This window comes from Mastigoproctus giganteus, chromosome 2 (assembly GCF_048544385.1).
Source record: "Mastigoproctus giganteus isolate SK-2022 chromosome 2, ASM4854438v1, whole genome shotgun sequence".
Lineage (NCBI taxonomy): Eukaryota > Metazoa > Arthropoda > Arachnida > Uropygi > Thelyphonidae > Mastigoproctus > Mastigoproctus giganteus.
The window spans coordinates 177,276,916-177,292,466 of NC_143576.1; the positions used below are offsets into that span (position 1 = coordinate 177,276,916).

Genomic DNA, 15,551 nt, shown 5'->3' on the forward strand with positions numbered 1-15,551 from the left:
ATTTTTGCTTTTTTGTTCTCGGTGTTATTTTTTTCTGTACAATCACACAACTGCACAAATTTCGATTTCGCTTTATCTGGGAATATTGTTTCTATTTTGCTGCTCCAAAATTTCTCTCAAACTTCTAGACTCCATTAGAAGCGGGTAGTCAGATTAACAAATCATCCGTCTCCTCCCAAGTCTCTAAGCTTTCTGTTTCATAGAGTTTAATTTACTGCAATTCGATTCGAATCCGTGCCGAACCCATTTAGCATTTACTGATGGCCGTAATCAGACTAATGCAGGCTTTTCCAGGGGTAGAAGAGGTGAATTGTTGTTTCCATTTCTAAATATTTATCACATATACAGCTTTCCTGACCGTTTGAGTAAGATGTGTTGGGTTATTGTATTTCGCTAATTTATGACCATAAACGACAAACCTGGTTATGGTCTTAAAATAGCCCGTACATTTCTCCTGTTGAAAATGGTTTCCATCCCGTATTATAATGCGGGCAGGAAGAGAATGGTGTCCTCTCAATAAGTTATTGCTCCTTTTCTCCCTTGTAAGTTGCTGGTGAAACAGTATTTGGAATACTATTCATGTTTGGAGACAGCAAAAAAAAAAGCATTCACCATGAAAAAAAAAAAGTTTTATTCCAGTTTGAACAAGGATACTTCGCATAAGAATAACAGATCTAACAGAGATGAGCTAAACGTAAGCGTATAATGTATAAGCCAATTAAACAACTGTTACGGGGATTTGAAGTTTACATGACTAGTGCGAGGTCAACTTATCATATAATGCGCTTTAAAGCTTTAAGGAGTTTCTATATTATTATGTCTTCGATATGTAGTTGCTCCACAAATAGTTCTAAATGAATGAATGAGGACGGAATTTTAACTGTTCTAAATTATTTAAGAATTAACGGCAATAAATTCATATTACTGAGGGAAACAGTTTAGACCAGGAGTGGGCAACAGCCGGCCAGCGGGCCACATCCGGCCCGCGACGATGTTGAATCCGGCCCCCTCCGTAAATGCATAAATACAGAAAATCCATACCTGACTACACGCGCCGTAAACCGTAAATGTTCGGCTTAATTAGGTTCAGTCGGGAATCGCGGGGCAGTGCAAGGTACAGCAGTAAGCAGTGCGCTGTTAACCAGGTGATTCTACGCAGCGTCAAAGAGCATTTATTTCCTAATTATTATCGTAGCATCGAACGAACGAAGTTCCTTTGGGTTTGACTTCTTATTGAAAAAAATAATATTGGTGCAAGATATTTTATAAGTCAGTGTATGCCTTTTGTAGTTATTACAATTTTTAATTTAATATAATTTATAGCCCATAAAATGAGCCAATTAAAAAAAAGAAAAATTTATGCCGAATGCCGCATTTTCAATGATAATTGGACATTCACATATTTAATTGCAAATATAGACGATAAAGCTCTTTGTTTGGTTTGTAACGAAACTATTTCCGTTTTTAAAGAATATAATCTAAAAAGGCATTTTTCAACAAAACATTTCGTAAAATATAAGCTATTTTCACCGTAACAAATGAAAATTGAAGCAGAAAATTTAAAATGTGTTTTGCGTAAGCAACAAAATACTTTGAAAATTTTGTCAAATACAGATAGCGCTCTGACAAAAGCCAGTTACATTGTTGCACATAAGGTTGCAAAAAATTTAAATCATATTCTGACGGGGAATTTGAGAAGGAATGTTTGATAGATATTGCTGAATTATTATGCCCTGAAAAAAAACTGACGTTTGAAAAATTTCTCTGTCACGAAGAACTCTTGTGAGAGGAATTGATAATATTTCATGTAATCTATGCGATAAATTAAAATTGGAAGATTGTACTTACCACGCACTGGTTTTAGATGAGTCATGTGACATTACCGATACGAGTGAACTTTTAATCTTTATTCGAGGTATAAATCATAGATTTGAAATTACGGAGGAGTTACTTTCTGCATATCCTATGAAAGACACAACGACTGGCGAAGATTTTTTATATCTCTTCAAGAAGCTTTGCAAAACATAATATAAAGGGGGACAAAATTGTCAACATCACAACCGATGGGTGTCCCAGTTTGACACGAAAAAACATGGGATTATTAAAACGAATAAGTAACGAAATAAAGCGTATTCCAGGCAGACGAGGATTTAACGGCGGGCGCACTGGGCGCCGACTTCTGAAGGGCCCACGCAAAACCCCAACTTTATAGGCCAAACCCCAACAAATTAGTTGAACTGATATTCATCGATTAGTTCAAAACTTTGTGATTATTATTATGATATTATTAATTATATTATACATGTATTATATTCAAATTTTATTGGAAATAAAACATTAATAGTATATAATATTTTTTATTTATTTAAAAAAACATGGTTAACATATATTTTTATTTTCCCTGTCTCTCTCTGTTTTTTAAGGGGCCCAATATTTTCTTCTGCGCCCGGGGTCTCAACCGATCTTAATCCGCTACTGATTCCAGGAAAAGAAATAATTTTCTTACATTGTATAATTCATCAAGAAACCCTTTGCAAAAGATTTCTAAAACTGAAGCATGTTATATCGGTTGTAACGAAAGTAGTTAATTTTATTCGTGGAAGAGCTTTAAACCACCGGCAATTCATAACATTTTTGAAAGAAATTGAATGTGATTTTACTGATATTCCTTACCACACGGACATAAGATGGCTTAGTCTTGCAAAAGTGTTAAAAGGATTTCATGATTTGTTGGATGAAATTGTAAACTTCTTAAATGCTAAGGACAAGCTGAATGAATTTTGTGAATTAAAAGATGAACAATGGCTGAACGACTTTTTCTTCTCCGTTGATTTGTTTTCGCATCAAAATGAATTAAATTTATTATTACGAGGGAAAGGACTATTTATTTTTGATAGGTATACAAATGTCACATCGTTTACGAGAAAACTCAAGTTATTTTCGCAACAATTCCAAAATAAACAGTTAACTCACTTTCCAATCTTACAAAAAAGAGAAAAAAACTTGAAATGTGCTGATTTTAAGAAATATGAGGCTATAATAAGTGACTTATTTAATGAATTTACAAAAAGATTTTATGATTTTGGGAAAATTTCTAAAGATCTATCTTTAGTAAGCCTATCATTTAATTTTAATGTCAATGATGCACCTTGTCAATGATGCACCTTGTATCCAGTTGGAACTGATAAATTTACAATCAAATTTAATATTAAAGAATCAATTTGCCGAAAAAAACAATAACCGACTTTTATACCTCGTTAAATCCAGAAATGTTTAAAAATATTCTGGATAATGCGCAGAAATATTTGGCATTCTTTGGATCGACATACCTATGCGAAACGACGTTTCCTTTAAAGAAAAATACAAAGAGCAAAATTAGATCAAGAATAATGGATGAAAACTTAGGAGTAGTTTTACGAATAGCCACTAGTGAATTGAATCCCAATTTTGATGAAATCATAAATCAGGAACATTCCAAATGTAATCCCTCACATTAAAGTTTTTGTTTTCTGCATTTACTTTGTTATCATAACAATAAAAATGTTTATTCCAAATTGTAGTTCTTATCTGTACCTATCTATAATCGACTTCTATTTAAATATTGTATTTACTTTTTTTTCAAAATACATTAATAATTTGGTAATTCAAGTAATATAACATTTTTTAGTTTCTGATTTTTTAATGTTAAATCGTTCAATCTATTCCGGCCCGCGTCATGATACGAAAATTTCATTCGGCCCGCTGACGGAAAAAGTTGCCCACCCCTGGTTTAGACTGTTTAGAGGAAGTTCTCTTTTAGCTAACGAGTTATTAATTACTGCAATAAGTAACCTCCATGTGTGGTTTAGGCTGATCAGCTTAGGGAAATTGAATGATCCGCTGGATAACCACCTATACGAATAGACTCAAATTGGTATTTTATTCCTTTTTTATTTTATAATTTTTCTATTTTTATTTTTTATTTTTAACTAATTATATATATTTTTTGTCTGGTGCATCAAAAGCCTGTGGCTTCTTTACTTTATAGGGCTAATAAAAATGCGCACTGCAGTGTTTACTTTTTAAATAATATATTACTGCCAAACAGAGTAACCGATTGTTTGATACTTATCTAATGAATAATAATTTGCACTAGAATATTAATTTCTGTGTAAGATATAAATAATTCCCTATGAACTGTTCTGTACCTTTATTTCTTTTAATTCTATATTTTTGTACATTTTAGGCCTGTGGACTAGACCTAAAACCAAACATGTGCTCTTATAAATTATAATATTCGACCTTGGCTCTTTTCTTCAAGTACGTATATTTTAATAATATTCAGTTATTTAGAATAAATTAGCTGTTTTTTTAGTTGTAAATTTATCGATATATTAATGACTTAAATGATTTGAACTAGTTTAAAATCCATATAACGATACCCGTTTTGTGAGGATAATTATTTAAATACCGTGAGTTCTATTCGACATAACTTTAAAAAAAATCAATTAATATTATATCGTTTAAATTAAACTATTGCACAATATAATTTTATTCTATTTTTCAGGCTATTAAATTGAAGAAAAATTCTTGAATAGAGAAGAATGAGAGCCTTATGCGACTCGACTTGTAGACGACACGACTCGCACAATTCAATATTGGTCTAACTTGGAATGGAATTCTAGGTTTTTTATTATTTTTTTTGGTTTCCATCTTAACCAGACTTGTATCAAAAAAAGTTATAAGGAAAATACTTTTGTGTTTTGGTTTTGTCTAAATACACTAATAATGAGAGATTGAATTTATTATTATAGTATTTTTTGACGTCAACAAACATTAGACATGAACAAGTTTCAATGTTCCGGCGCCTCTCAATTCAGCAACCACAAAGTTGCTGTTTGTTTAAGAATTTAGAAAGGTGGCATCGGTTATCCTCTGATAACTTGAAATTTCGATTTTTTCTCTGTCTTTCTCTCTAGTTGAAAACATAGTCCTTCGAAATACTTCGACATTTTCTCTCAGATGAAGATAAAATTCCGCAAAGTGTCATCTGAACAATATAAATTTCTTCAGGCTGTAACTTCTTATGAACTTCTTCATTTGCAATTTTTAAAACAGTTTCCAATGAATCCAACACTGAAAATATACTTGCTCATATTAAATCCAGAATAAAATCCATTTTAAGTTGCAAAGTGTAAGAAAAATAAATTAAAGATATTTTCATATAATTCTAAGATAATAGACTTTATCTACGATACACTAATAACTTTTTAATCAAAGAAACAAAAATTTACTTTACTGTTTTTTTTTTAACTTTATGACCTGCAGCATACACAACTCAAATGAAAATTGATCTGCTTCAACAGGTACGAACAGGTACTATTCATACAACGTATAAATAATGTTCTAAGGTGGTTTTCGCAATTTAAAGAAAGAGTCACTGACATTTGTGACCTGCAAAGTTTGTGCGCCCTGAATTAAAAATAGAATATTTGGTCAAAAGATTCAAAAAGACAGGACAATAATTACTCTAGAGTGTGATTATTATTCTGTCTAAGAGAAGTGTATTAACAAATTTTAGCCACATTAGATTATAATAAAATGTGCTACAAATAAGTGTCAAAGCTGCTAACAGTTTGGACAAGAAGAAGGATATTATCAGTCAGAAAAACTACCAAAATCTGTTCAAGAGCGCAATAACTTTTAAAGGGGAATTTTTATAGACTTCATAAAAGGTGACGTGACCTTGATATTATTTTATGACTCTTATTGTAAAAGACATTATATCATTATATGGAATGGATATAAATTGCCAGTTCATCACAAAAAATTTATGACCACACTGTGTTTCAACAGAGAGAGAGAGACAGAGTGAGCGAGCTAGTGAGAGAGAGAGAGAGAGAGAGAGAGAGAGAGAGAGAGAGAGATTGAAACCAATTTAGGTTAATTTTTGACATAACATACTGATGTGGAAAATTTAAGGACCATTCAGGTTTTTACTTGTAGCTTCTCATAGGCGTGGCCTAGATATGTGAAGAGCATATCAAATGAACCTCAAGAGGTACAGAAACGACGAACGAAACAATACCGACACAACAACGGAAATAAAACGGTACAGAGGGGCTTTATTCAAAAATGGCAACATAGCTCTGACTGCCATGATTCAGATGCATCACTGTAAGCGGTGTCTCTGATGGAGAGGTGTTAAAGGGACACAGCGTACTGGCCGTCGGGCAAACAGTCCACCTTTGTGGAGTCACCTGGCCACAGTAAATCGCGATATATTGCGCCCTGTGCAGCTGGTTTGCAAAGGATTCCGCTGTATGGTTTCGGTCCCTCTTGGCTTGTAGGAGTATAGTGTTCATCGCTGATCATTGTTTTTCGTGGACGATCACCACTGGTCTTTCTAACAGCTGTACCTTTCATTCTGAAAGCCGATCACGCACGTGAGTCGATGCTATGGGCGATACCAAACTCTGCAGCCACACTCCTCGCACTTCGACCTTCCTCGAGCTTCCCAGTTATTGGAGCCCTGGTAAAGTGATCCAGGTGTTGTCTACTGGACATTTAGTTGCCTGTAGCACTGTATGAAACCAATCGAACATCTGTAAAAATCGTGCTCACCATTCGGTAATTTACATATAACTGCTGAACTGCTGCTTTTATCTGTTTGTGAGCCCTCTCATCACGATTCAAATTTTTGCATGTGCGCCAGTTTTCTACTGAATGGCCACAATTATGCAAATCGCCACAGGCTGTTTCGTTTTTTTTGTGGTTGTAACCTTTAGAAATAGTGTTGGTCCTTAAGTTTTGCACACCAGTGTAATAAGAAGAGATATTGCCATACAATTGATAAATTTAACAGGACTATAGGACAAAATCAACAAGGTTTTAAAAACCACACATCCCGATATTGTAAGCCCACACACTGCCCATATTTCTCAGCCGACATAATGATCTAAGGGGACAGAGTTTACCACAATCTGCATTTACGTCACCCAGAGATAACTTAATGAAAACACTTTTTTTAGTGATGAGGGAACTGCAAAAGAAAGAAATGACTGGCTGGCTTCACGAGCATGGTATATCCTTTTACAGCAGTACATATGTGGGAAGAAGAGAAAAGTGTCAGTGATCGTCTCTTCCCGGAACATTTTCTTCCTGAAAATAGGCCAATAACGGATGGAATTTTTATTTTTATTTTACAGATTAAAAGTGTGTATCATGCGATTACTCATTATATAGTTTTTTGTGTTTTTTTTTTAATTTTTAGTAGAAAATGCAAGGGAGTAATTAACCCATTTGGTCTGTCCCGAGTTATCTCGTGTATGTCAAAAAGTTTGCAAATTATACAGAGTTTTTTAATAAATTAGGGCTTGAGCAAAAACAAAGGAACTGAAAAACACTCCTCACTACTCGTTATATGAATACATTTAAAAAAATCAAGTGGAACGCACAAGCAGTATTCTCCGACCACAAGCAATAATCGTGAACTAACTACATTCTGGCACACGGCCACCGTGTGTCAGATTGTAGTTAGTTCACGATTGTGGATAGGAGAGGTAAGCGTCGCTCACATGTACCAGTTCAAGAGAGCGCCGATATACTTTTCTAATTGGTTAACGCTTATCAGTATTTAGGACGGCAAATTTTATTTTGTTTACTGGCGACACATAGGAACGCGCAGTACTGTTCTGACATTGATGTACAATAAGTAAATACATTATAAGTAAAATTAAAGTCAGACGTAAGAAAATCACGAGAAACTTGGGAAAATACGTTTAAATCCTAAATTTGGAGGTATTATTGTTTGCTTCGGGTATTATTATATTCCGAGATATTTCGTGTAGTTCCAAATAACTTTTAAAACTAAAAACGAGATATCTCGGGATAATCCATGAAGGATAATCCATAAATGCTGTTAATTTCAACATTGTTGGTTTTATAATTTTTTGGACAAAGCGGCATTGTTTTTGGACTGAGTTTTGTATTTTATTGTTCAACTTATATAAACACACTTCTTTGAGTGGACACCTAACTTAGACAGTCCTTAAGGAGAACGTATTTTTCCGAAAAATGGATATTGAGACTACTTAGAAACATCTCTTTTAGGAAGGAAAAGATTACAAATCCTCAATCTTCTGTATCCAGGATCCTTAATAGCTAAGACAATCAATACAACCTGCAACATCTTTGTTAAACACTTGTTTCACTTTTTATGCTATTTACTATTCTTAATTCTTCTTTACTCCTTTTTGATCTATTAAGGAGGTGTTACAAGAAGGTTTTGATCTATTAAGGAGGACGAATACAAGGCAGTGGTGGCGGTGCCATGCTTCGGCTGATGTTTTTCTTTACTCCTTTTTGATCTATTAAGGAGGTGTTACAAGAAGGTTTTTATCTATTAAGGAGGACGAATACAAGGCAGTGGTGGTGGTGCCATGCTTCGGCTGATGTTCTGCTGGGATACCCTGGATCCAGTCATCCATGTGCCAGGCACTCTGACGTCTAACACCTATGTAAACATCATTGTCTGCGCGTGTAGCACAGTGGAATCGTCACCGACCTCCCTACATCAGATGGAAAAGGCCCGGGTTAGAATCCCGTCGATGACGCGAGAAACGTTATTGGGCTTTTTTCAGTCCGTGGTTGAGTTAATCGGCTCCGGCGTAGATAGCAAGGTTTTAACCCCAGAAACTGTTTTTTTTTCGTCCAGCAAACAGGAAAAGCGACCAGAAAACACATGCAATTTAGAGCCAAAATAAATATGGGTAGATGTATTAATTTACAGGTGACCCTAATATCGTAATTTTTTTTTTATCAAACCATCATTGCTGACCAGGTACACCCTTTCACGGTAAAGGTCTTCCCCTCTGGAGGTGCCATCTTTCAGCAGGACAATGCGCCATGCCACATCCTCCGGATTGTTCGAGACTGGTTCTCGGAACATGAGGAAGACTTCCAGTTATTGTCTTGGCCTCCAAATTTCCCAGACATCAATCCCATCGAGAATCTTAAATTCAGTTCAACTCACCAAGTATCAGCTGATTGATGCAATAAATACTTTAGCACCTACGGCTTCCTCAGTTTACACGGAATGCCTGAGTACATTTATTGTTGATCCCATTCTGTCGTTAATTTTCAAAATCCTTGATGAAAAATTCTTCCTTCCTATATGGCATGTCTATTTATTAAGACCGCTGTCGAAAATACGCTCTGCTTCTCAGCCCTATTACTTCCGTCCTATTTCTTCTGCATCAAGCCTATTAAAGCTATTTGAGAAATCTCTTCTGAAAACGTTAACCACCCAAATAATGCCACATCAGCCAGTGCAGACCCACTATATCACCCGGTCAAGATCCACCGCTACAAATATAGCCACCACCAATACCAAAATCCACGATGCATTTGAGAACGGTTAGAAAATCACCGTTACTTATATCGACGTCCAGGCAGCACTTGATTCCGTATTCGTTCAAGCGTTGGCAAGGCTACTACGTGAGTACTACCTCATTGGCGGAGCCCTGCTCGGGTTTATTCAGACAATGCTCGAGAACAGGACTATTATTGTTCGCGATGCAATCGGCACCACACCAGAACTATTACAGGACACTGCTCTAGCAAAGGGCATGAATACAACAGCTGTCCAAACAAGGAGCAAGAACCGGTTTGTGTGAATTGTAAATCCTCAAAGCTCGAACATACCCATTCCATCAGGGATCCAAAATGTCCGACGTACAACAAGATAAAGAGTTTATACCAAATGAGGACTGATTATGGCAATACAATTTAAAAAGTTCAATACAACCAAGCTGTTAATACTACAACAAAACGTACACCATGCCAGAGCAGTGCCTGAACAACTCAGAAAAATAGCGGGTGAGGAAAATGCCGACATCCTCTTGTTGCAGGAACCCTACACCCACTCCAAAAAAGTAAGAGGCTATCCAATAGCATATAAAATCATACAGGCTGAGAATGAGACCCCAAAAGCGGCCATAGTGATCCGCAATCCAGCCATTACTGCCACCCGTATCACACAACTCTGCACAGGCTGGGCTGCTTGAGCCCATATAATATCACCCCTGGGATCCTTCTACGCGATTACCTTGTATTGTAGGCCGGGGGAAGAAATAACATTTGCCACGAGATACCTCCAAGTTGTGTTGGACACTCTTCCAGGCTAACGGATCTTGGTAGGGGCGGATGTAAACTGCCGCTCCCCGGCTTGGCACAGCCAAACACCGGACAGAAGGGGCACCGGAAATGGGCAGCGTCTCGAGGAGTTCCTGGCGAATTCTCCCTTGACAGTCCTAAACAGGCCTCACCACCTACCTACGTTTTGTAATACTCTGTGGGAGGCAACAATTGACGTCACCCTTGCCACCGGAAACTTTGCAGGACACATCACTGGCTGGACAGTCAAAGACTCCTGGACCACGTCTGACCACAGAGTGATTACCTTCCAAATCAACCGATCTATATATAGAACACCAATAGCCAAACAGATGCTTAACCGCTTTGCAGTAAACAAAGCTGACTGGAGACTCTTTGGGGAACTGCTGACTCGAACCTTATGCCATCACCGCATTGAAGCGGATGGACAAGAAGACCCAGACTACATCCAGAGAAAAATTACCAAGACCATAATAGCGGCCAGTGAGGCTGCGATGAAGCGAAAATTGCCCACACCTGGTGCAGTCCCTTGGTGGACTCGGGACATTCAGAACCTCAGAAGAGAGGTCATAAAGGCAAGAAAGCAATTCCAAAGGGCAAGACGTACCTGGCCGGAAGTGGAAGTAACAGCCCTCAATCAAAGATACGCAGCAGTGAGAAACAGATACACTGAGTTAATACGAAAAAGTAAGCAGAAGGCCTGGGAGCAATTAGTCAGCACGACTGGAAATGCCGACCCCTGGGGGGTGGTGTACAAAGTCACTACGAATAAACTCCCCAGGGGTGAGGTCATGACCTCGACCCTCACCCCACAGGGAACATTGGCCACCACCTGGGAACAGTCTATCACCAGCATCCTCGATGTGATTTTCCAAAAACCAGCACACCCGCAACTACCAGAACAACTGCAGATCTGCGATGGAAATGAAACATATCATATAGACCAAATGGAACCACCTTTTGCCTTAGAAGAATTACAACAGGCAGCGCAACAAATAAGGAATAAAAAATGCCCAGGCCCAGATCTTCTGGATCCGGAGATTATTAAAAAAGTAGTAGACATCTCTCCGCAGACTTTACTAAACCTCTTCAACACATGCCTGAAGACAGGAGTTTTTCCAGCCGACTGGAAAATGGCCAACGTGAAATTAATTCTAAAAAATCCAATGAAGCCACCAGAACAACCCGAATCATACCGGCCAATTTCCCTGCTCCCAGTTGCTAGTAAACTCCTTGAAAAGATGCTTCACAAGCGACTCCTGCACCACTATGAAGCTGCAAATCTCGTGATGCCCACACAATTTGGGTTCAAACCCGGAACCTCAACAGTGGATGCTCTCAACAGCCTCCTAAGTTTGGCTGCTGCCTGTGACAGGAAGTATTTCTTGGTTATTTCGGTCGATTTTGCTGGGGCATTCGACACCATCTGGTGGCCGAGCGTCCTAGCCAGACTGCGGAAGGCAAAAACACCCATCAACCTTTACAAAATAATGAAGTCATATTTATCCAAGAGAAAAATACAAGTAGTGACTCCGTACAAGAAACTGACCAGGCCTGTTTACAGGGGCTGCCCCCAGGGATCGGTACTGGACCACTCCTCTGGAGTATGGTATTGGATGAGTTTCTGTCCTTCGACTTGGGGGAAGTCCACTCACAGGCATTTGCAGATGACCTGATACTGACTGTTGCCGCAGACAATCGATTTCGTTTGGAAAAATAGGCAAATCGAGCAATTCAAATTCTACAAGACTGGATGAAAGTCCATTTTCTTAAGATCTCACCGGGGAAAACCTACTCAATGCTACTGAAAGGAACATTAAATCTCTGTAGACCACCGCAAATTAAAGTAGAAAATGCAACTATCAAACTAGTCAGTGACATGAAATATCTAGAAATCATACTGGACAAGAATCAATCTTTCAACCCACACTTGAAACATATCCGAGAGAAAATAAGGAGATATTCTGCCCTCGTCTCAAGAATAGCTAAAAGGGATTGGGGACTCAAGAGGCACACCTTGGGACTGTATTACAAAACAACATTTATACCAGCCATAACTTACGCGTCACCCATCTGGTTCCAGAAAGCAACTACTGCAGTTAACAGAAGGACACTCGATTCCATCCAACGGACAATACTCCTCTCTATTACACGGGCCTGCTGCACTGTGAGTACACATGCTCTGCAGGTTCTGGCGGGAGCACTCCCCCTCGATCTCGAGGTGGTGCGTTGTGCCATGGTGCAGCATCTCGCAAAAGGGCTTCCCTGCACCTTCCTGGGCCACTCCATTGACCCTACAGGAAACCTAAAAAGAGAGAAAACAAAACTCGCCACCCACCTACAGCAGGTCTGGCAGGATAGGTGGTCAGAATCCACAAAAGGGGAAATAACGAAGAAATTTCTGCCTGATGTCGGAAGATTATATCCAAAAGCACCATCATGGTTTCACCCTGGACTGTACACTACGTATCTTTTAACAGGTCATGGGGCCCTGAATGCCAAACTAAACAGTTTTAAATTAGTAAACGATCCCCGGTGTGTCTGTGGGAAGTGGAGACATGGTCTCACATAATGTACAACTGTGAAAATTATGAGGATCTCCGCTGCCTCCTGATGACAAAGCTGACTTACTTCCCTCGCGACAGGGAATCAAACCTGTTGGACTCGCATGAGGAGTATAAGGAGTTGACAAAATTCGCCCAGGGACTGTTCACCCGAAGGAGGACACTTATTGCTATCTACAGGGATCAAGAACAGGCACCACGACTAAACTAACCATTCTTGGACTGATACAAGACCTTCCTTTGGGACTCTATAGAATTTTTTTTTTTTTTTTTTTTTAAGCCACGCTCCCTTGCGTGGCCCTTTGCCTCCACTCCCCGGGCGGGAGGGGGAGGTGACTTCTGGTCTCCTCCTCCCCTCGCCGTCCCTCTCTTCCCTCTGGTGGGGCATGGGCCTGCTCCACTGATTTGGGGGCCATCTTCTCTATGGACCCCTTATTTCTGTCTTTTCCCCCCAGCCTTCAGTCTCCCCAGCCCTCTCTCTCTCTTTTAATTATAATTACTAGTGTCTGAACCATTGTTAAATTGCATGACCCCTACACCCAAAAACTTAACAACATTTATTTGCATAAATAGTACTTCTTATGGCTGACCCTTAACTATAACGTTTTTTTTTTTTTATTATTATTATTTTTATTTTATTTATTTATTTATTTATTTTATTTTATTTTTTTTAAGGTCCTTGCCACTGAAATCTGAGGAAATTAAGTGGCAGGACCTGCCAGAGTAAATAACTATAATACTGGTGTACCTGGTCTGCCTCCACGAGGCAGAGTGTGGACAACGTTGGGTCCCATTAGGGGCCCAGCGGCTAAATGACCAGAGGAACAACGGTACACGACACTACACATGTACAAAATCCATACACTTTTAAGCCTCTGGCATTGACAGTGTTCTGTTTCACACCCACAATGTATAGCCCGCGGAGATGGGGGAAACCCCTGGTGCCGTTTGACACTAAACACACTCTGCACTCTACACTCTACAGCTGGAGTCTCACAAGGTGGGGTCCTCTCTGCTGCCTTGTTCTGAGCTGTTCTTCTGCTTTTCGTGAATGGCCGAACTGATATTAACACCTTCGCTGATGATATAAAGCTGTTCAATGGTACCAACCTTGGAGACACTGCTGACTGCTGAACGATTAATGCAAATGCATTAATCGTTCAGAAAATCCAGAACCTCGAGGCCTTCCTCTCCGGTTTCGGCCTCCACATCAATCCTCAGAAGTCGAAACAGTTGACTTTCTCTCTCAAACGGAGCCCAACAATGGTGCAATCCAATATAAGAGGATCCGCGATTTCTGCTATTCAGCAGCAAACCGATCTGGGCGTTATTTTTGACCAGAAACTCTCCTTTCTGCTATTCAGCAACAAACCGATCTGGGCGTTATTTTTGACCAGAAGCTCTCCTTTCTGCTATACATAGACCACCTGCAAATAAAATTCGGTCGACTCCAGTGGATGCTTAAGCAACAACTTCTGCATGTCCATGACCAGGCTGTTGGGCGCAGATATTTTAAGACATGTGTCTATCCGGTCATACTTTAAGGCGCAAAGTCTGGACCTCAACTGCCGCAACTCATCTGAGACGGATTTTTGCGGGTCACTTTTGGCTATTGAATTGGGCCATGTGGAAATTTCGGCTTTCCCCTGCACCACGGACCACCTGGTTGGTGGCAGCTCTAAACATCACTCGTCTTCCTGCCATTATCCATGAGAGAATACTCGTCTTTGCTGTAAAAATGATGGTTGGCAGTATTTCGGACCCAGACTTCTAGGATAACTGTGGATGGAGAATCCCAGTACCAAGTCTTCGGGCCAATCCAGTCCTTCAGGCCACCAAAAACCGGTTAAAGTTATCCGATCTGTTCTTACCCGTGCAAATTCTGCAGTACATACACTCCTTGTATGGCGACCTTTACAAGTTTGCGTTGGATAAAAAAAAAAAAAAAAAAGACAGAAATCACTCTATCGACTTCCTTCTCAGGATCACGTCACAGGACATTAGAACCTGCTCCCGAGGACCTGTCAGATGACTCCAGCACTGTAAAATGACTGCTCCCTGGAGAATAATTTAACTTGATAACATGGTGTCGTGTATATATTTTCATATGTAAATTTGCAATTTGTTTTCTCCAATGTTTAATCCTATACTTGTATAATTAGTAATATATTGGTTTTTTTCCCTCCTATCTCATCCTTGTTTGTTGTATTAGCCTTTACTCTAAACCCCTGGCTTGTTGCCTTCAAGAGTATTGGGTACAGAGTGTGCCTTTTGCATGCAATAAAGAGTTCCTCTTCTTCTTCTTCTTGATCTGTGATTTGTGTTGGAACAGCACCTCTGCGGCGTCTGAATCATGGAGTTAAAGGATCTGCCGGTTACGTGTTGGTAACAGAGACCACAAGACACATTTAAAAATGTTGTAGCGTCCATCCCTCGCCGGGTACAAGCTGTTTTGACTGCACGTGGAGGTCCAACATCATATTAGGCAGGTGGTCTTAATGTATTGGGTCATCGGTGTAACTTCAAATTTTAGAAGGATGTTTGTAAGGTGGGAAGTGCAGAAATTTGCTTTCAACAGAATGTGGTTGGTTGTTGGAATGAACTCCCGTTAAGGGTTGGGAGGTCGCAGTTTAATTGAAGGAAAATAAATAAATCCTTATAAGGGTCGGAGAGATGAACCTAACCTGATGCTGTACAAGCTTGCTGTGTAAATCATTTGCTTCTGCTACTAATATAGTTCATACACCCGAACCACTGGCTCATTCCATAAAAGAGACAGAGTTTTAATCATTTGCTCTTTTTTTTTTTTTTTTTTTTTTTTTTTTTTGCTAC

The 15,551-nt window shown here is 39.0% G+C and overlaps 1 protein-coding gene across 1 annotated transcript in view; it reads left to right on the forward strand.

The window, feature by feature from the left end:
* The window catches only part of LOC150089777 (uncharacterized), a 57,913-nt gene extending 53,640 nt beyond the window's left edge, over positions 1-4,273 (forward strand). The window contains exon 5 of the mRNA XM_090390097.1: positions 4,226-4,273. Within this exon, the coding sequence (XP_090246223.1) occupies positions 4,226-4,273 (48 nt within the window). The remainder of the gene's footprint in view (positions 1-4,225) is intronic.
* Positions 4,274-15,551: the final 11,278 nt, after the last annotated feature.